Raw genomic sequence first — 22766 nt, 5'->3', positions numbered from 1 at the left:
TCACAGTGCATTTTATTTACTTTCACTTAGTGCCACTTCAGCCCACTTACTGAGCCAAGACTCCACACTTCCACTTTGCCTTTTAACCTTCCAAAAGTTGCAGCTTGTTCACATTTCAGAACATATGCACAAAACCAGAACTTATTCCTACATCTTTCAGCAAACATAAGTTAAGGGAATTATCTGCAGTGCCACAAACGTATGCGTATTTGTCCAGCTAAGCCTCTTGGCAGCAACGTGCAGAAAGCCAGCTGGGACGCAAGCTGGGACAGGTGAATACTGACTGGTCTGCAAGAGGGACACTGCTGTCTCCCAAGAAAGGAGATGCCTGGCAGATCCTGCTGCCCATGTTACTCTCTTCCCCTCTCCCACCTTTCCCCATCCCTCTAGTAGCTCCCAGCTGAGTGCAATGACAGCTGCCTGTGCTAAAATACAAGCACTCAGCTACATCAATGTCTCTTTACCTCTCAAAATGCCTACAAGCCAACTTGATGCTTTTCATGCTCTGCTTCCCACCGGAGGGTGAGCTGTGGTGGCCCAGGTACAGCTGTAAGCCAGGGGCAGCAGCTAAGATGAGCACATGACAGCAAATCTTGAGGCTCACTTTGGGCTGGAATGACCCTGTAAAGCAACCTGGACAACACCAGCATGAGACACCTGAGTGGAGCCTCAGCAGCTGGTGGCTGGCCAAACCATCCACCTCCTGTCCCTTCAGGAGCATAGAAGCAGACAGACTGATGAGGGTCCCAGAGTCAAGTTTTACTTCAGCCAGCAGGAGAAATACAAGCCCCATGGCACAGATAGTGCCTCTTGCCATCCTGTTCCTCAACCTTCTCCCACTCAAGTTCTCCTGCTGCAGAGTGAGCACAAGCTGTCAGAGGCGTGTAAGGTGTGACACAGGCACCCCCCCAGCTGATGCCACCCCACCGCATGCTCATCTACATGCCAACTGCCTGCAGATCAACCCAGCAAGATGATAAAACCAAAATACAGTGGCTGGTTTCCAACCAGTCCTTTTGTTTCATAGGCTTGTGGCAGGCACTCAGAGGAGCACTTGTGCACGGCAATGCCTAGGCAGGGCCATGCCAGCAAGGACACCAGCAGCTCTGACTGGTATCTGTTTTAACTGCTGGGGGACTGTAGCCCCAGGCTCCACAGTATTAAGAGCCGAAGGACGGACATCTGGTCACCCTCATCTCCTCTCCTTGTTTTTTTCCCAGGCTCCTCCCTACAGCCAGGCTTGTCCTCACAGCTACCCCCAGGCTCCAGCCATCCCACTCGCTTAAGCTGCTCTTATTTGAAGGGCAGCCATGAGAGGTTTAACAGCTCTTCATTGTCTTGGGTCTCAGAGATAAGCAACAGCAACACACAGAAATCTGAGATGTGTTTCATGGGAAATGTCAATAGGAATACAGAAGCTACACAGGGATACTCAAAAACATCACAAGCAAACATAATGGCAGCCGGATGCTGTTTGTCTTTCCTGGATGGTGACCACCTCAAATTTACGTGTATAAGATTCTCCATCCTTTGACCAGAGACTATAAAATCTCTCACTTTTCAAGAATCTGAGGCAACAGAAATCAAACATGACAGAAACAGTTGAAATCCCCTGCATTATGTTTTTGCCCTTGTATGGAATTCTTTTCCTCTGGGGAAAGAAAAGTAGATTCCAACCTATATTTTAGCACTTCAGCCTTCAGGTTGTGCTCATCTATAACAAACAGTTTTCTATATTTTAAACCTTCAAAGCCAATATCAGACAAATATGAACAATTCTTACACATATAGAAAAGGAATTTCTGTTTCAGGTGTCTTCTATTTTTAGCCCTATTATCTGCTCATTGTCTTTTAACATTTACCTCTCAAATGCTTTGAAGCAATAGCAAAAGATGTATCACCTACTACCACAAGCTCAGCATCACACAGGACCTAACACAGGCAGAAAAAACAACAGTGCCTTGTGGGAAAACACACAAGTGATGGGAAATAACATTGTACACACTTGAAAACAGAGTCCACAAAAATATAATCAACCATGCTTTTAATAAACTTATTTAATACTTCATTCATCCAGCCTTCCACCCATTTGTTTTGCACATTAATATGCACACATTGCAATTTAGCAGTCCTCCCAAATTAGGCCTCTCAAACCCATCTGTCTAACTGGCACTCAAGTTTCTTAGATTACACTACAGGGAGACTTAAGATTTGAAGTTTGTCTGTTACCTCAGAATAGTGTCAGACCCAATTAGATAAGGAAAGTGCCATTGCAAGATCATGCCATTCCAGTATCAAGCAGTTTTAATTCCCACTTGAAGTTACACAGATGTACACGTGCAGTTACACATGCTCCCCATTGAAACCCTGAGAGTGGGTTAGGACTCACCACCATTTACATGAGTGCAGTAATGCCTCGGTCCTCGCCAGCAGTGGACCACAAAGGAAATTTGCACAGCAAATCCAGACCCCTGACATGGGTCTGCAGTTCTGCAGTAGGTGTGTTTTCACTCGCCACCTTTCACAGTGCTCTTGTAAGTAATTTGTTGAGCGCTGTAAAGTGTAGGTCAAAGAGAACTGCATGTATTTAAACAAGGAAAAGCTGCATAACAGCAACAGGTTTGCACCGGGTTTACAGAGAGAGGGGAACAGGATGATAACTATAATTTTCCACAAATTAACCATTCACCAAGGCGGTTGAAGAGGATGCAGACAGTCTCCTCCACAAGTAGCTCCGGGGAGCGTATATGCCCCTCTCACGTGGCGCTTCAGGCCCAAGGTGCAGCGTGGCTCCCTGCACACAAGCTCCACGCTTATCGACTGACAACACCCCAGAGCAAGTCACTGCCTACAAATCAGCTCATGGCTTGAAACCGGCTTTAATTATCAGACTGTTTCCCCACATCAAAATGCTAAGCGAGAACATCGTGTCTCAGGACAGCTGCCAACAGGAAGGATCTTAAAAAAAAAAAAAGGGGGGGGGGGGAAGTCAAAAAACAGGTGCTTCCTAGGCTTCAAAATTAGCCAAAACATGTTCTGTGGGAGTTACCTCTTATGGCTACGTGGACAGGTTCACAGATATTTTTCTGGTGAGAGGAGGGACCTTCCCAGAACTCCTTTATCCGTGGCCAAGCAGCTTATACAGTAGTTTAACTGTGCTAGAGTGATTGTCTGAAGAAAGGCCAAGAAATACTTGGTGGGTACTCTGCCATCTCTGCAGCTGAGCCATCCGAAAGACCAATTTACAAGCTACGGGGCACAGCCCAGGTCCCCACCTCTATCACCAGATAATTTAAGTAACGTGATTCAGAAAAGCAGAAGAATCCAGAGTTCATCATCCTTTGTTCCTCCAATAGTGAGAAAGAAATAAAAAAAAAAAAAGGGGGGGGGGGGGGAAGACTACCATGGTTAGAGAAGCCTAGAGAAGTTGAGCTGTAGCACAGCACTAAGTGAAAAGCACAGCACGAGGCCTAGCGAGCTTTTTCTGCCTAATTTTAAACCTCCCTATAGTCCTAGTTATTTTATACTTATGTCAAACGAGGGGAGAAATGTGTTCAAGATTTATTTGTTTTTTACACCACTGTATGATGCCAAATTAACGGAGAGGCAAGTCAAGCTGAATTATTTTAGCTAAATTAAAAACATGCACTGCTGTCACACGGTGAGCACAAGGCCTTGGGATGGCAGACAGCCGGAATTAAGCAGCCTCTTCCTGCATCAAGTTAAATAAAGAGTGTGAGGCGTTAATATCTGCAGCAGTGGATACCTGTGACTGTGGTTTTATCGTCTATTGTACCTCTACATTCAAACCCCGAGTAAATAGCAAGTGTCAAATTTAACTAGCCTGACAAATGCTGTAGGGACTCCATCTTCCCATGTGCATGAGGCACCAAAAGAAGCATCAGCAATTCACACCACAGTTTTAAAACCTAATCAGAGTTAAGGCAACTATATCTCCAGTTCACCACCTAAACAATCACTTTCTCCTTCTCAGAGGTAGGAAGTTTTAAGCTCTGACTAGGAAACTAAGCATCAGAAAGGGATGTTCAGTGCTATGTCTCACTTCTGGTTTTGCTTTTGCTAATACTTCCTCAGCACCTGTACCTACCAAAGCTTCATTGGCCATCTTGGAGGGAGTAGCTAATGGTGGCAGCTTGAGCACACACATATGAAGTTAATTGACTTTTGGGGAAAAGGAGGTTGTGGGTGTTGCTGTCTTTTATCGCTGTAGATATTTGAGATGTCATCCAACAAAACAGTTGGGGTGCCCTGGAATGATAGCAAGATGCCTGTTCCAGCCAGCCAAAGGCAGGTTCAGACCCCAAGTGAGAACACCAAAGGAAAAGACGACAAGAGATCACCCTGAAGTAATTAAGAATACAAGTCCCCAAATACCTTGCTGTACGTCTCCAACTCCATCATTGAAACCTTGTAATTAGAGCTGAACAGAAAAGACAGAGCGAGGTGTATATATAAACAAATTTAGAGGAAGGATTAAATGCACTGACTGTAATTAAAGATGGTCTCTTCCAAGGCTACAGTAGTTACTCTTACTTTCATATGAATTAGAAGCTGAGTAACACTTATTTAATATTTCCCCCCTAAACAGTGACAAAACCTGGCATCACGGGACAGTGGGGAGTTGCAGATATCTGACAGTCCTGCCTCAAAGTTTAGATTTAGCTTGCCACAGCACAGATAGTGCTTTGTTTATAATTTAATTTCCGTCCTATTTCCCTTTCCATTGAACAGTACAAAGCTGGTTGTCTCTCTGCCAATCAGGGTGCAGTCTAGCAGAGTCTGAAAATGATCCTTTTTGGGACGATAAGGTATGGATCAGCTTTTTAGAACTCTCCGCCCTTTCCTCCTCCTTCTCCTTCTTTCTTCCTTCCACACAGAACTCAGCCCTGATTTGTTAAGCGCAGTGCATGGAAGTTATCTGGCAATGGAAGGAAGAGATACAAGTTTGGACCCACTTGCCATGTGAGTATGTAAAGTCAGGCAGTGGGAACCAAGACACCTGACAGTCTATTTCAAATACCTGCTAGCACCTAAACCCAATAACTGCTTCCAGCCAAACACACACAACAAGCTCCCAAATTTCCCTAGCAGAAATTATTTGCTCCACCCATGCTGTTCATTTCAGCAGTCAACACAACAGCATTTACCAATCGGGATTAAGTCATCTTATTTGGAGGAATTACAGGGTTTGCTACCTTTATGTTTTGTAAATACCAGCTAATGTGGTATGTAAGACACAAAGTGTCTGCGCAGACAGTATTTGCAAACACTGACAGTACTCCCAACTTCAATAGGAGCTGCTAAATTCTGGCAGCAATTACATGCCAGGCAGGCCCCTCATTTAGCACCTTCTATCTTCATTTAGTTACCTAAATTGAACCATCAATGAAAAAAAAAGCAGATAAATTTGTTAGGCATTAATCCCAAGGCAGCAGTTGGAAGGAGAGGACTTGCAATCGTTATCCAACCTTTTAGAGACCTTTTACCACATTCAGATGTAGTCTTTGACTGTTCCCCAATCTTCTGCTTTCTTGCTATAAGGTAGAACCTAATATAGGGTTTCTTAATGTAGGGCATGTATCCTGTAACTAGAGCTATTAGTTTTCAAGTTAGAAGCATTGCAACAGATGACCTCATGTACATGCATACAAGCGCACACCTCTTCTCTATCAGCTACAGCAATCTCCAGGCACTCCACAATTAGTTACACTAATTTGTATAGAGAAAAAACTGTGTAACAAACTGGAATTAAACGATAATATTAGCCACTTGACATCCTTTGACAAGTCCTGTCACTCTGCTCTATTCTAATAGGATGCGTACATAGCTCAGCATTCCAGTTTCCATCTCAAAACACAGCACTCCCAGTCCCAAAACAACCCTCTCCTTCCAAAAATGGGGAGGGGCTGGGGGGAAGGAATACCTTCTCCTTTCTTGTGAATTGCACAGTTCTTTAGGACAAGAAAAGTCAGTTTTAATTGGATCACATGCATGGAGTTTTCATTTGTGTGGTTTTTGTTTGGTTTGGGTTTTGGTTTTGTTTTTTTTTTTCTAAAAAGGCCCAAATTAAACTGCTGTGAAGGAAAAGCATTATGCTTTTCGCATTTGTGATCTGATGGCTAAATGTTCATGCTTAGTACAGTTTCTGGAACCTTCAATACATCCTCTGTAGATGCCTGGACGTGATGTGGTGTTCAGCTTGCAGGCAGTCAGGCACAGCTCCTACTGAAATCCCCTGAACGGGGTGCAGAATTGGGTCCACAGCCTGCCATGTGCCAAGCCACCGAGCGTACCAAGGGGAGAAAATGGATTAAAAATGACTTGACCTGCACAGGAATTCTGTGTAGTACATCTGTCCACTGACAGAGATTATGAGGGGAAAGCAGCATGGGCTGTAACAGGAAAGTACACGTTGTTCCATCCAGAAAGAGACATTTTGAATTTGGGACCAGGCCACCATATATCCAATACTCAAATGGAGTAAAAGCAGCCCATTGAAAGGAGCACTGAAAATAGAGCTAGAGATGCCAATACAGCATGGAGGCAGGGACATAGGGAACAGGACAAGCAACACACAGAGTATTATCACTTCCTCCAGCCTGGTTGCTCCCTTAGTGTCTACTCCAACAAGGAATACTGGGTCCTCAAAATTTTGCGCTCATGACATACCAGGGAGAAAATAAATCAGCCTCCTGCAGGTTTGGAGTGAATCCTGAGTGCGGAGCCAACCTTGCCTTGAACAGCCGGAGCCGCACTGCTAGCTTTCAGGTGCATTTCCCACCTCTTCAACCCATGGCAGGTACCACTTCTGTACACCCAGTTTTCATCTGTGGGCTGGCTGGGATTCAGCCAAGGATTCCCGATGCCTTACGTAAGACTCATTTCAGAGGCCAGCTCCTTAAAGCCTATTAGCTGCCTAAATACATTTTAAAAAAAATAAAAAAAAATAAAAAATCCAAGTTCCAGCTCACTTGCCCAGATGTAGCTAAGCAAGCTTAAAAGGAAAACATTTTTTTTTTCTAATACCTAATTCAATGAATCTTTTTCTCCTCCAATCAAGACAGCAGTCACCACTAGCCATCTCTTTCCCTGTCTGCAAAGCATCAGCACCTAGCTGTTGTCTGTATGGTCCTGAAAGTACCTGAAGTCTGGCACATCTATCTCCATTTTGTACAATACCAGTCCACTCTTTCTACCACGGCGAGTAAGAATTGGCCAGGTCAATTAGCAGATGCTGAGAACATAAACCACCTTTCACATAGTCCATTAGAGGCCGACACACAATGGACTTATGTTTGGAGAGAGAGATGAACAAATTCAAGTGGAAAAAACGCATGCACTTGGTTTCTCGCCCATCTGCTTTTTGCTGGCTGTTTGGCCGGCCAGGAAGCACATGGCTTTCTGGAGCCCAGACCCAAGACTGCACTTAGGCTCTGCAGTTCAAAGCCGACATCAGCAGGAAAAAGGACATTACAATTTAGTCAAGACTGTATTTTAGTCCATTTTTCATTGCTGAATAAAAGCTTTATCCAAAGCACGAGGCTGTGTACATCTCTGACACCTGGAATATAACTTCCCGAGCTGATTAACTTCCAAGCTTCATCTGCTTAATATACCCCTTCTTTCCAAACCAGCAGTCCAGGTGAGAAGACACTGTTGTTGGGAGCGCGTAGCCAGGTGAGCTGCTGTGTGCACTGCAAAGACAGCAGTTCAGTTCACGGGCATTTACAGTATCTACTGCAGCATGTAGTACAGGACAAACCACAGGTCCAGACAATTGCTGACTGCCTGCAGGCGGGGAAAAGGTGAGGAAAGACCCGCGTTTCAGTGCAAAGCTTTAAACCTTCTAATTTCTTTCATTCCATGGATTCATCAGGCCCAGACGATGCTTTTCAACAAAACTGCAGAATTAAATTTACAGTTCTGTGGGTCCCCTACTTTACAGACGTTGCTAAACAAGTTCCACAAAAAAAACTTATTACAGCAATTTGAGACACAAATGTCAGTATATATTTTGCCCCTCTGTTGGAAACCTGCAGTTAAATGACAGGTAAAAGGGGGTTTGAGCTGAGACTCAGCTCTGTACTGGCTGAGGCAACCCCCTCCACCTGACCAGTAGAGCTGGCATCCTCAAAAAGGCAATAAGAGGTGGGGAGAAAGGGGGAGCTGAACCCTAAACCACGGTAGCTGTCTTCTCACAAAGGCAAGTCAGACTCCTAAGACATTACCTTGCTTAAGCAGCGCAAAGGTATCTTTATTGCAATTCACTTGAACTGCAATAAACCACTTCACACCAACTGGATGGTATAAAAAGTTCCTTACTTGACAAGAAAACCAGAAAAAACAGATAAAACACAGAGGTTAAGTTCTGCTAATAAGACACGGTGGTTCCCACCACTAACGTAGCAGCCCATTATCGAGATGGTTTATCTGTAAAACGACATGCCCTAGAAACGGCAGCAGGTTTTATAGACCCACTGTAACAATGAGATCTGTACCAGGTCAGTCAGACCCATCCAGTGCAGCGCTCCCCAGGCAACAGCAGCCAACACTGGATGCTTAGGAGCAATATTAAACTGACAAAAGAAGCGAGCCGTACTATTCTGTACTGTAAATTAATACTGCCACTCAAAGAAGCGATCCCTCCCTCGGACTGTGCTGGCCTTTGGGTGTGCCTGGGACAGTCAGCTGGGTCAGGAAAACCAACTGGCTGGAGAAGCTGCTCCCCTCCCTCCTGTGCCAGCAGGAAGCAGGACCCAGCAGCAGCGTGCAACCAGGCTGGGAGAAACTCCCCGTGGAGCCACGGCAGCCACACACCACTGGGTGACCCTTCCCTGGAAGCACTTTACCTCCAGCAGCCCGTTAGGGGAATTCCTCAGCTCCTGGTGGCACCGTAGCCATTCAGCGTGATGGATCAATGCAGCTGTATCTTTACATTGCATAATACTGCAATGGTAATTTGCGATTTTGAAAAGGCATAATAAAAATAACCATTAAGCGTTGTTTTGGTATGCTGTTATTTCAATGACCTTTCAGTTCTGTTTCAAAACTTCCAAGTTTATCAGCAACTGGTGATTACATGCTTTTCATTAACCCTGCAATTTAATAACATGAAGAACCACAGATATAATTTCAAGACATCCATCTATGAACTATCCCAGCTTATACAAATTTTAAACTCCAAGTAACCCTGGTGGGTGAAACTAATGTACCAAATAATGTAACTGTGCTCCTAGCAAGCTCATCTGCACTTCTTTCACAAGAACTATTAGAACTTAACTTCAGAGGCACCTACTCTGTTTACTTGATCAGCTAATATTGTACATTATAATGCTCCCATCAAAAGCTTACTATTTTTCATCAAAACCTGCATTTATATACAGACATCTGCTTCACACACATGACGAAGCACTATAATGACCTTTCTTCTAGCAAGATTTTAGGTTTAAAGAATACACAAAGCACTACCCAAAACTCAGGACTGTATTGCCTTCTGCACGCATGGGAACACTTTCAGTTTCCACCTGACCAGCGCAGTGAACAATGCATACATTAGGCTCAGTTGGGAAGAAGGAAAGGTTCGTTTTCTTGTACTAAAAGGTTTTCCAAGTCACTATGTCTCACGTAATTCCCAACCTGGTCTTATACTTTTAAAAACTCGGGGCTGACCCACTCATCTGATCCAAGCCACCTCCACAGCAGTCTCAGCTCACTGCAATACAAACTAGTGAGCCCTGAACAAGAGACAACTGCTCCCTGTCCCACCAGCACCCAGTGGCTGAGCTGAACATTTGTGCACTTCTTCTCAGAGCAGCTTCCATAGGAAAGCAGGGAAATGCCCCTAGAGTACAGCTCTCCCAACAGCAATGCCTGGTTTTTAGCTCCACTCACCTCACCAGGTTTTGTCAAACTAGGGACATTGCATTTTGCTCAGGGATGTGGGACAGGATCTGCTGATTCCTCCAAGCAGGAGAGCACTTACAACTCAGATGCTGCACTGCTGAGCACTGCCATACTCCAGATCGCTGGTCCATCCTACCCCAAAGGCATTCATCAGCTCCATCTTCTAATTATACTCCCACTGCTTGCCAGGTGTTTACCATTTTGTGGAATGCAGGTGGAACAACTTTTACCCCTGCTAATCTACCCCTTCCCTCCTTCTTGACTAAAAAAAACCACCACCAGAGAATAAGACAAATGGTTTGAGAGAAGCAGGAGATAACCATCCATCTGTATCAAGCCATACCATGATCACCCAGCCAAGGCACTCGTTAGCTCACACGGTGCCAGCCCGGGGACAGCAGCGTGCAGCTTGCTGATTTCATGGCACACTTTTAATAATTTCCTCATGGATTCTTAAAAGCTATTCTTTAAAATCATTCAGTTTCACAAGCTATTTTCGAAGACTTGGCCACAGAAATGACAAGATCTTGAACTCCTCCTGCAGCAGAGCTCCTCGCAGCCAGGCAGGAGTGAAATTACTTTCTCACCGAAGAAGCCCTGATGGGTTGGTCCCAGCATCCCTCATCGGGACTCCATCTGCTTCCAACAAGAAAGGATGGACCAGGGCAGGGAGGTGTCACTTCCTCCGCAGCCCTGCGCAAGCTGGGGGGACAAGTCCACACATGAATAGCAGAGGGCAGATGACTCACTGCCTTCACAGAGCAGTGTGAAGACCTCAGTACAATCTCCAGGGGAATATACCTCGGGTTTTACATTGTAATGTAGAACTAGTGTAAGTTGAAGCAAATAAATGAGATTATGTTGTATCTTTTAAAGAAGCTTGAGTGTCTCATGGATTCCTGCGGGTTTTTTTTCACACTATGGAAGTTGAATTCCTCTGTACAGCTGTCAGGCTAGGTTGATTTAAAAACTGCCTTGCAAAAAGACATGATTACCAATGTACTTGGTATTTACATTGCTCTGTGAAACCCTACTGATACAGTGCTTGGGCTAGAAACAATAACAGAAAATAAATACATGAATACAAACGTATATATTTGCCATTAGGAACTAGTTACATCCGTGTGCCATCTGATTGACTTGTCTGTAGTTATTAAAATATCTTTTGGAATCTCATCTGTCCTTAGGACAGAAGATTTCCTGCCTTCCTCCTTTTAATTTATGTTTCATGTTTCATGGCTCTGAGATGCAAACCTTGATCACAAAGGACCAAAACAGGACTGCCATTAGAGGGATGAGTCCTTACAGTTTCACTATCATGAACACACATGGAAGTTCTGAACAGGGCATTCTAGGAAGACTTAAAGCAGAGAAGAAGGAATTTTAGGTATGAATTGTTAACACTTTACTATAATTGTAGTCTGAATTCTATCACATAACAAGAGTTTTTGGTGGAATTATGTCTCTACTTGCATTCATCTTCCTCTGAGCATCCCCTCAAGAGCATACAGAAAAGAGACCCAGCAGTAGAAAATGCAAATTAAAATAGTGGTGCCAAATGTCTGAATCTGCACACACAGAAAGATCAACCACTACCATTCCCACTGACATCAAAACCAGAGATAAAACCTCTTACGTGCAACACCAACGGATAACCTGAACAGCACCATGTTCCACTACACGGCTACTGTGGCTTTTTGGTTAGTGGCAGTTCTGGCCACCCTCATCCAGGACACAAAGGCCCTGTAAATGAGGAAGCCATTTCCCTGCTCTCCAGCACTCAGTCCAGCCCACAGACACCACGTGAGGGACTGGGCAAGGAGGAGGATATGAGCAGCCATCTCCTCTCTTCCTCCTTGTGACAGGCTCCTCTGAGATAACCACGTGTGTCTCAGCCAGAAGCATCATGGCAGTGGTGAGTCAACGGTGCTGGTCCTGGAAAGGATTCACCTCCAAAATCAACATCCAGAGCTTTGCAGCCAGTGAGGCAGGGCAGCGCCGAGGGAAGAGGACGGGCTCTGCTGCTACGGGGACTCACTACGGCTGCAAATCTTGCATTAAACTTTACACTGTGCTCAGTAGATTTTAATGCAATTTTAGTAAAACAGAATGAAAAACAGTACGATCAGTACTATGAGCTGGTACACCCACAGCACTAGAGGAGGGGGTTGTTAAAAAAAAAAAAAAATTACAAGAGTCGTTTGCACCAATGCATTTGGTAACTAGTTGTGCATACCTGATCTGCTTTTGTGAACCCGTGTTTGCACACACAAGGATCTTGCACTAATTTGCAGGTTCCCACCAGGAATAATAAAATCTGGCTTCGAGTATAGTGTAACTGTAGGAGGTACAGCAAGCAGCAGTGGTTACAATTATTCGTTGTATAATCACAAGACATACCTTGCAGTTTACCTATTTTGACCTTGAGATGGCAGAGAAAGAAAAGCTAGCAAGGCAAAGACTATATGGTCCAGCTACTACAAAGATACAACACAGAACTGAAAGTGAGAACAGAGATTGAACAATTAATAGATCCTTCTTCTGCCCCTGCATCTGCTGCAAATGCTGTTGTGCCTCATTTACTGTGCTGCTTAAACACGATAAGGCAGAGCAGGGTGAAGAAGAGGCAACTCCATGCTCAGGTTATAAAAATGACTGGTAGAAAAAAGAAAAAAAGAATACGCAGTTTAGATGGTGACAAGTCAGTAATGATGGAGCAGGGGAAAAGGAAGAAATGGAACAGAGTATCTGGAAAGAGGATGGAAAAAAAAAAAAAGAGAGTGAGAAAAAAGCACAGTTGGGACCAAAGTTGTTGTTTTTTTTTTTTTAAATAAAAGTGCAACCAAAGGACACAATTTTGCATGAAGTTATTTTCCTGAAGACTCTGTCAGCAGAACTTCTGCCAGCTGATTTCACTGCCTTAGCCAATGCACTGCATTCTGCAGCCCAGGCCTGCGTTTGTGAGCTTGAGCCTTCCCCAGTTCCTCTCATCTCTAGGATGACCACGTGGCTATTAGGCAGGGCTATAGTTTACTCATATTACAATTAAACTACAGGAAAGCATGTAGGCATGCAAGGGAAGTGATGGTCTAGCTGCTACATAACTGCGGCCACAGAACGACACACACACACACAAAAAAAAAACCCCCTGAGTCCAATCTTGTTGTGCCATCAACCATGTTTCACGTATTTAGAAGCATGCAAAGAGGTTTAAGTCATTTTCACACATACACCCCTTGCTTTCTTTGGATGCATGAAACCTGAAAGACCACAAGCTCCACGAACAAGAATGAAAAAGTACCCGAAAGAAAGTTTGTCCTGCTGCCCGAATGGTAAGTGAAAGGCAGTGATCCCACAGCGAGGGTGCCGGGGTGCTGCCCAGCTGGGAGACCGAAAGCACCTTTGGCACCCAGCAGCTCTCTCTGTGCACCTTTCAGAGAGGCAGACCCCGGGGGGACTTCCTACAGCTAAAAAGCCCAGCTGCAAACAAACTCTGACAAGATACAATAGACGGTAAAGGCTGCCTCCCAAACTGTGCAAACATGAGTTCTTTAAAAATCAGGTCTTCAGGGTGTAATAAATGTCCTTGGTAAATAAGTGCAGCTTTTCACAGCGCTGGATACACAGAACCAGGGCTGCAGCTCAGGAGTTGCTGATTTCTATCCCACACACAGCTCGTTGGACAGGACACATACCAGCAAGGAAGCAGACGGAGGGGAAAAACGTATCTGTAGGTACTTACATGCAAGATGAAAATTAACTGCACTTTAGGCATACTTTAAAAAAAACATAGAATAACCCTGTGTGACATACTGTTCCCCGAAAATCATCCACCTTAATCACAGAATACTCTGATCGTACTTATAGCATTTAACACCTCTAGAAAACAGTTGCTGTAATCAGATTCTTGATTAGTAACAATATGGTTAACCAGTTACAGCATTACTCAGTCTAAAGCTAATTATCAGTGGTGTTTCAAAAATAGCATACCAAACAACAGGAAAAAAGCCAAATAATATTTTACCTATTAGATTTTAGTTGATAAAAAAAGCCCAACTTAATAAACTATTCAGTGCAGAATCAAAACAATTTCAACAAAATATTCTTCAATAAGCATTGTAATTCTAATGTCAGCCATACATCTTTTAATTTGGTTTTTTCTCAAGACTTACCTATGTTTTTCTAGCTCGTTGTGTGATGACCTATTAAAAAGAGAAAAGAAGTATTAGAGAAAAGGACAGATACCAAGATATAGAATATTTAAAAACCAAAACCTGCATAAGTTGCAAAAGAGCTCTCTAAAACATGTATTTATATGGATTATGAAACAGCTTCGCTGTTAAATTGGTTCACTTTTACATCCCTTAGATACTTCAGGGTATCAACTTAATTTCCATGAGTAAACCGTGGGTTTGGGGGGGGAATTATAATAAATTTGCATTTATTAACATTCAATAGATTCAGAGACAGAATTGGACATAAAAAACTGAGCAGGTTAGTAATAAAAACAGCCCACAAGATTTTTATCTGTGAAGAAAAATTATGAGGGGGCAGAAAGCGTTAGAAGATCTAAATGGCAGCAGGTAAGAGTAAAAAGCACCCAAAAAGCCAGCTTTCAAGCCCACGGAGAAGGAGAAAGAAAAATCAGCAGCTAACCACTGCTGTTGCTGTTGACACCTTAATGGCAAAAAGAAAGGAATCTTCTTAATTCTTCTGAGTCTACAAACAGAAGAAATGTAATAAAATTGCCGGTCCCTGAACTGACCACATCAGTATGCTATTCTCTTCCAATCTACTATGATTCAAGATTTTTTTTTTTCCCTCTCCAGTCAATGCTTCAGGTTTTTTGCATTTAGAAGGCAGCCCTAACTTCTTGGAGATTTCTTTTTTTAGTTGCCTCAGCTGGAAATATTAATTTTATTTATTTACACAGCTTAGAGTAGAAATTTTCCTAAAATGAAGTTATTGTCACCACTTCAAAACCAGCAACTTCCCAGACTTTCAGTTTTGCCCAACTAAAAACATTGCCAGTACGTAAGGATCAAAAAAAATACAAAGGCAGCGGCAGCTTTTACGGCTGGCAGATTACATCAAAGCAGCTCTCCTGTAACCCCTGCCTGCATCTGGGCACGATGAGCTGACCGAGACAGCTTTGTGGAGGTGCGAGTGCACAGTCCATCGAGCGAGCAGAGACATCCCAGGGTGAGAAATTCTCCCTGCACAGATGCAGGACCTGCCCGGCGGCGAGCTGCTCTGCCTCTCCCCGCACAGGCGCAGGCAGCCGGTTGCTGCGGCATACCTAGGTGTTACTGGTGACGAAATCTCTCTGGCCACAGAGAGGGGAAACAAGACAGCAAAGCTCACGCAAAGAGATAACCGATGAAAAAACACACAAGCGATTTACTTCAGCCCGCCACGGCTCCTGATCCTGCAAGGAATTAAGCAAACTGCCCCTCTGCAGGTAGAAGAAAACTCAAATGCATGCAAAGTTCAGCAGTGATGTTAATCCATTTTCACTGGAAAGCATCCCAGTGTCGCTACCAACACATCAGCTATGTCAACCACTACCTGGGAAATATTTCTGAAAAGCCCGTGAATTTAATTTTTTTAAACTTGTTGCATCAAGTGAGTCACAATGTTTCTACTATGCCATGCTCCCGACCAATGCAGCAACACTGAACACTGTTTTACGCATATTCTGTGCTACAGTAATAATCCAGGTGGGCTGGGTTTACTGTGATTTACTGCCTTTGCCATTTGACCATAATAAGGGAATATTGTTTTTATTTTCTACTCCTACACCCACAGAGATAGCTCAAACCTTTTCTCCGTGAAAAGTGACAAACACTATGCCAAATCCGCCAACGTTTACGAAAACACACAGAAGATGTAAGTTCAGGAGGAACCATTCTCCCCAAACACCCCCAATGGGCCTGTCAAAGGCACAAAGACACCGCTCATAGGAAGCTCTCAGAGAGAGGAAATACAGGCTGGCCTAGATTCAGCTCTATGGCATGATCTCCCTGAAATTTTTGGCAATTATACACACGATGTACACATCATCACTCTAACGAGCCAATTCCAACCTGCCTGCTGTAGCTGAGCTCGCACCCAGCACCGCTGAGCACACATGGTGGCCGGTGCACCAGCAGGAGAACCACTGACCAAGAAGTTCCGCCTGCACAGAGCATTTTGGTGGGTTAAGAGCAGATGCAGTGAGTACCTGGAAGTCCTCCTGCACACACCACACCTACAAGGCACCTCTGGCTCACAAATGGTGGCCCTGATCTTCACCTGGTCCTGCCAGACCAGCATTGGAGGGGCGTAGCTGCCTGCCCTGGTTATGGCCACTACCAAACGGAGCGGCAGCAAATGCGTGCCTCTTTATAGAGCTCTTTGGGATGCAGAAGCCTAACTGATGTGTACAAACATGGGCACCAGCCACACGCTTCAGGAGGTGCAGGAAGGCTGACTAATGCCTCAACTATCAGGCCCTATCCGGGAACCAAAACTGAGAGCTTTGACATTTACCTGATGGTTGCTCCATCTACAGAACAGGCTAAATAACCTATTACAAGCGTGATGGTTTGTTGGGTTTGTTTTCAGAAGAGATGATATTCTCTCTAAATACTACTTATTCTCTCCTTCACTGTCTACACCACAATATATTGCAAGAATAACCATCTCCTGCTTTTCATGCAACCTGAAGCAAGGAGGAAACCCGTAAGAATGGGTCTACACACAAACCAGCAGCCCAAGCACTACCTCCGTTTTTAAACAGAGTCTTTTATTACTTTATTAAAAGGTAAGGTGTGGTCCTGGACTAAGAAGATATATGGATATCTACATTTATATAGAAGAGACAGATGTACGCTATGGTTTTCAGTCAAATGGTCTGAAGGAGCCCTTCAAAAGTCGCTGCAAGAGAAGGAAGGCTTTGGTATTTAGCTTAAGTTCAGTATATTAGGTTCTGTATCTCAAGGCAAAACCTGGGGGGCTGGGGGTAGCAGTGATGAAGGAAAGGTGTCACTAAAAGGTTCAGATAAAAAAGGAAGGGAAAAGCCAACAATAAAAAAAACCAACACATCAGCAACATCACAGATTCGGAAGGAGGAAATCAGCATTGCTGCTGCTTAGACTACATTGTTGACCTGAGACAGCCCTAATATCCCTTTAGCAAATGCCAAGCAGTTCACAAGCTATGAAGTAGTAGTTCAATTTTCTTTGAGAATAAATTGTCAAAAGAAGTCTTGAAAGAAGGGGAAGGAGCCAAGTGAATGCAGTTAATAATTTGCAAGGTGCTGTGCCACTTCCAACAATTAGTCCCTAATGCTGTCCCCTTCTACCTCCCTTCCTCCCCTAAACAAGGCTTCTAGGTAATCGTATTTGAGCATGTGGTTGATGCAACATTCATCACTATTAGGATAGGTGCTAATTGAGATAATAAGACTAACCCAGAAAAGACAACCCCCCCCACAAAAGAATAACTTCCTACCAGTTTACAGGTAAGCCAGCAGGAACTACCCACATGTACCAAGCTGAGATTTCACCATACACATGACGCACTGCCTGTTTGGTTACTAAATCATCTTCCCTTACTCCTCCTTCCATTTGCCCCACCAGCCGCTGTATCTTGTTGGCAGGAAACCAACACCAGCTCCTGACAAAAGCAGGGACATATCAGCAAGGCTGCTGAAACTTCTTCCCCAAGGCTAATGGGAGCCAGGTCCAGGCTGCAAGTCACTGATACGCTACTGGTTGCCAATGCATTTTGAAGCGCTATAGGGAGCAGAGCGGGCTAGTTAACAAAATGCTTAAAAAGGTAGCAAGAGCCTTGTCTGTGCCAGAACTAGCAGGGTGTTGTACAACCCATGTGCAGAAGATACAACTGCACCTAAGGCCACACAGCACTTGGAGGGTCACACACAAACTATGTTGCCTGCGCTTCACCTTTTGTCCAAGCCAAAAGAGCAAGAACAAACGGAGCAAGAAATTTTACAAGGTGCTACACACTAAGTGTCTGCATCTGATTCCCAATCCCAAGCGTGCCGGTGGGCAAGAGCACACCGTTCACACACCAGCAGTCTTCTCTGGATGTGACTGCGACACAGCTTAAGGCTGGAAAAGATCCTGATTCGTTTCCAGGGAATTTCCTGTCTCCATACATAACCTGCCCTGGGATGCGCCTGAAAATATTACAGCCCACCACCCGAATCGCCCGAGACGAGGAGTGCTGCAGCAATAAACCTGCACATAAATACATATCCTGCCCAGTATACACTGCTCCTGGGTCATTGGGGTTTTTTCCCTTTTTTTTTTTTTTTTTTAAACTGGACACATCACTTACAGCCTGTCGAAGAAATAGCCTGTATGGAATTAATCCGCTAGAAATGACTTGCATTCTCCTCATAGCAAAATTTAACCAGCCCTGCAGATTCAGCTGGGATCTGGTAACCAGGCACCCTGGCACAGCCTCGATGCAGAGCTCTGGCTCCAGCACCTCATTCAAGTTTGTGCTGCCACATGTTTGCGGCGGCGAGGCCCAAACACACTTCTAATAAGGTGGCAATTTGTTTTCCTCAATTGCACGAACATTACGACTCCTGGGCATCGCAGACCTACTGCAGTTCCTCAGGGGTGACAGACCAGTTGGTGAGATCTATTCTATCAGGACTAAAATGCATCAGTTTTAAAAACAAGCATGGTGATGTCATTGTGCCTCTGCCACCAAGCTTTAGGAAAGCAAACCCAGAGGGATCTACCGAATTCAGAGAGCCAGGCAAAAAAGCAGAGGAGCCACGTCTGCAGTGCTTTATTCTCGGCCTCCCACCAAAAAAAAAAAAAAAATTAAGGAAAAACAAAATAAAAATCGGGCTATGATCCCTAAGCTGCTTTGTGTGGGCACAGAATAACATCTGCGCGGAGCAAGGGGCTTGCTCTGCAGGCCACAGGTTGACCCTCACTACGAGCCAACATTAACAGAGGAATTTGGACATTAGGCTCTGTTTTTATTTGAAACACCAAATGCAGCTTTCATCTTTTTCTAGATATAACCCTTTGCCAGAACTCAGCACAAAGTACAAGTCTATTTATATAACACATGAGCAAAAATATTAATTAATAGATACAGAAGATATATTTATAAACCTGCATTTATTTTGCTGCCCCTTCCTTCAATAAACCAGTTCCTAAATTAACAGGCCAAACACACTGCACCACTGACGTCCAGTTCCTTGCTCTGCAAGTGAATTTAACCGTGACCTCAGTAGACTGGCATCTAACGCTAAGATTTTAGTTTTCCTTTTACCTTATTTCTGACCCTTTCATGTCAAAGCAGCTGCCTGAGCTCCCCCGTGCACGGGCGGACATGCGCCTCACACCCACGCACAGCTCAAGCCACCCCACAGCTGGTGGGTGTCATTACAGCCAGGGCACAGGACAGCCCAGTTATCTGCAGGCTGGCGTGGTTTTCTATCAGTGTACCCTGCCTTGCAAGCAAACGTCACCGAATTTCAGATTTGCATTGTATTGCTCCTCGGCACATCACACAGGCGTTACCTCTCCATTTCCTTGGATCAAATGGCAAGCTTGGGGGGACTTGTGAATATTTGTTATTCACATTTCCAAGGCACAACTGCACTAAGTCCAGCTGTTCAGTTCATGCCTTTTCTTTAATTCCAACTACAGGTGAACAAGAATTATTAGACTGTATGGCATTGCTTGAGAAACTACAGCCACTGCTCTGTGAAGAGGAGACGTTTATTATACTGTGGTCAAGCACCTGATAAGTATTAGTGTAACAAGAAGATGTGACCTAGGCTTACCTACCCACCCCCCCAAAAAAAAGTTAATCGTGTGCCTTTGTCCAATCTCCTGTCCTCTTTGCAAAACAAAAATCCAGCTTCACTTGCCAGAGGATTTTGGTCAAAACCACTGGAGGGGAACAAGTCTGAATCTCAGCTGAGGACACAGTACAAACGGCAAATCAGAAAGACAGACAAAACAAAGCAGTTTGGTTCGTGTAACATGGGAAAGGGCACATCATAAGAAACTGAGTGAGAAGAAAACACAGAAAAATCAAGTAATTTTAATGTAGAAGTGAAAAAGAAATGGCTAAAAATTGTGTCTGGTTGCTACCAGTAACGCCGAGAAAATTGTTTAGCAACAAACTGCTAATGTTCATTTCCAATTTTGATCTGAACCTATCAGTGGACAAAGCAAAAAACATTAAATTCCTGCAGTGGACAGAAAGCTTATAGATTTTGGTTAATTCAATGCAATTCTGTTGGTATTTTTCCCTGCGTGAATCCAAACCTGTCAAAATTACTTCTCACTGAATCGCAGTGAGCATCCTGTCCAAAAAGCGGGGAGCTGTCCTCCCCCTTCCTCTCCTGCAGGTCTGGGCCTCGCCAGCCTTCAACAAGAGGACGGAGGTCTCAAGATACGTGTTCTTGCATGAACATCACCCACCACCTCGGCAGAAGAAGGAGGTCCATCAGCACCCTCGCTGAATAGCTGTAATCCATCCCTGCCCAGTGCCCAGCCCAGCACCCCGGTACCACACGGGGTACACTCCGCATCCCCCGCAGCCGCAGGCAACATGGGGGAGAATGTACAGAACAAAGAAGAAGGGTAGAGCACACCAGGCTTCCTCGCATCTGACAGTTTTTCTCCTCCTCTCCCCTTTTCCAATTTTCCAAGAACGAGGAGGAAGATGTTTTTCATGCTTTTATAGATGTATAGCTCATAAAGCAAGATAAAAAAGATATATCTCACTTTTTAATCTGATCAGATGCCGCAAGCAGCAGGATACAAAAATAGATAATGAAAACAACAACAAAGCCCCTGCAGTTCTGAAACGTGCTGTTTTCTGCTCCTTTCCTACTCCTCAATCTAAAGTATATATTTTTATATGTAAGAAAAACAACACAATAATAAGCCGTAAATTTCAGACACGTACACAATCACGCTTGCCTGCATCTGATGCTCCAAACCCAGCACGTCTGGAAAACAGTTAAAGTGGAACAATATGGACAAACACTTTGCCCAGTGGTTCACATCACCCACGACCACTCCAGATCCTCTGAACTTTGGCCAGTCGTCTCCCTCTGTTAATCTTTGAGTTGCTTAGGAAGATTTAACTGTATTATCAAAAATTCAGACTCCAGTCTGGGGGCTCGGAGCCTATAGCCTATGAGCTCCAAATAATAACAAACCAGTGATGCTGGCGTACTTCATGCCATTTCAGATTGGACGTTCAAACGTAAGGATAATTTCTCCCCCTCAAATCTAATCTCGCAGGCAGGCCCGAGCAGCGATCGCTAGGTGTGGGTACGGAGTCGGTAGGTACAACGCAGAGGTGCCCACAGGGCCCTGCTGCTGCACCTCCCTCCCTGAAATAGCAGGGTGCTGCATTAAAGCACTGCGCATCTGCTTCCCTCACCGGCCAGCACGCCCGGTGTCCAGGCAAAGCCCCGTCCTGCTGGTAGCCACCCCTGAAACCATTTATTGACAAGCGTTACCCTGTCCCGTAACACAAGCCACTCATCCCTAATCCACTGCAGCGAGAAGAAAAGAAAGTGTAAGTAAATGTATACGTCATGTGCCACAGCATGGCATTTCTGAAGGTTGCCACTGCTACAGAGTGAGAATCCGAGCGGAAGACCGAACAGGTAAATATAAATCTGCAGGCAGAAAAAAAGCAGGAAGGTAACTGCAAGCAGAGGTGTATGCCTCGGCTTTAATAACTGGTTAAAGCTTTAATAACGCTAGCAAATCTGTAACCAGAAATCTTTTAATTCTGCTGTATTTGATAGATTACAAATCCTCTCCTAAAAACTCCTGAAAGCAGCTTACAGTTCAGACAAATAACTATTTTGTAGCGGATGACAAGAGACCTAAGAACGGAAACGATGGAATAATAGCTCTGTAAGTAACACAGATTTCTTGAATGCAAGAGACAGAAAAGAAGAAATCCGCACAATTCAATGAGCAGTTTACAGCTGCAAATCCTATGAGACCTGTCTTGGTTTACTGTGAATTTTTTGTAAAGGCAGCGAGCATATTTTATAAGAAAATAATTAAAAATCTTCAGGAGCAGTGTCTCAGTAAACAAGACCCGCCTCCGGCTCCTGATGACTTTCTTTTTTAAATGAACTGACGTCTTCCCTATGCTCCCAGATGAGACAAAGAATTCAACTAAAACAGAAAAACGTAGGAGTACTGCAATTAATGCCCGCTGAAATGGTTGCCTTGCTTGGAGTAGGGGCATAGGGGAACAATTTGCTCCCCCTCAGTTATCTTCAAGACACATCGCTCAGCCGCAGTAGGCACGAGCAGGGCGCTCGGCAGCTCGTGTTTTTCTCAAGGAGGGAGCTCGTCAGCTTTTGATTTCAGTTTGCACCTCCGGTGCCCCAGGAGCGGCCGCTGGCCCTCTGCCCCGCACCTCCCCAGCGCCAGCAGACCCAGCTGCCTGCTGCCCTGCGGGATGCCCGCTGGAGGAGCGAGAGCGGAGCGGGCCCGCCGAGACTCGCTGCTCGTTTGGAAAACACGTCACGTGCAAGCCGAGTTCATTTTAGGCTATTCTACAGGAGCCACCATCCAGCCACCACCGTGCAGAGCGGAGCCTGCGGTGTTGGGGGGGAAGAGCATCCCCGCTCCGGGGCGAAGGCAGGCCCAGCTGGGCACGGTCTTCGGTCCTCTCCGGAGCAGCCCTGGAAGAGCAAAGCAGAGCAAGGCAGAGCGGAGGGCTGGAGGAGCTCCCAGGCAGGCCGGGGCCGGCACTGTCCCTGTAAGACAGCCTCCTGCACGTACACAGCCGCTGCCCCAGCGGCAAACAAAGC

At 44.8% G+C, this 22766-nt stretch overlaps 1 protein-coding gene across 2 annotated transcripts in view; it reads right to left on the bottom strand.

The window, feature by feature from the left end:
- The window catches only part of MXD4 (MAX dimerization protein 4), a 40643-nt gene that overhangs the window by 16149 nt on the left and 1728 nt on the right, over positions 1 to 22766 (bottom strand). For both annotated transcript variants that reach the window (XM_014935983.1, XM_014935985.1), the window contains exon 3: positions 14097 to 14126. In XM_014935983.1, coding sequence (XP_014791469.1) covers positions 14097 to 14126 — 30 coding nt within the window. The remainder of the gene's footprint in view (positions 1 to 14096; positions 14127 to 22766) is intronic.

The sequence above is a fragment of the Calidris pugnax genome, unplaced genomic scaffold (genome assembly GCF_001431845.1).
Source record: "Calidris pugnax isolate Ruff unplaced genomic scaffold, ASM143184v1 scaffold14, whole genome shotgun sequence".
Taxonomy (NCBI): domain Eukaryota; kingdom Metazoa; phylum Chordata; class Aves; order Charadriiformes; family Scolopacidae; genus Calidris; species Calidris pugnax.
The sequence above is the reverse complement of the archived record's forward strand: the minus strand, read 5'-3'. Positions and strand labels throughout refer to the sequence as shown.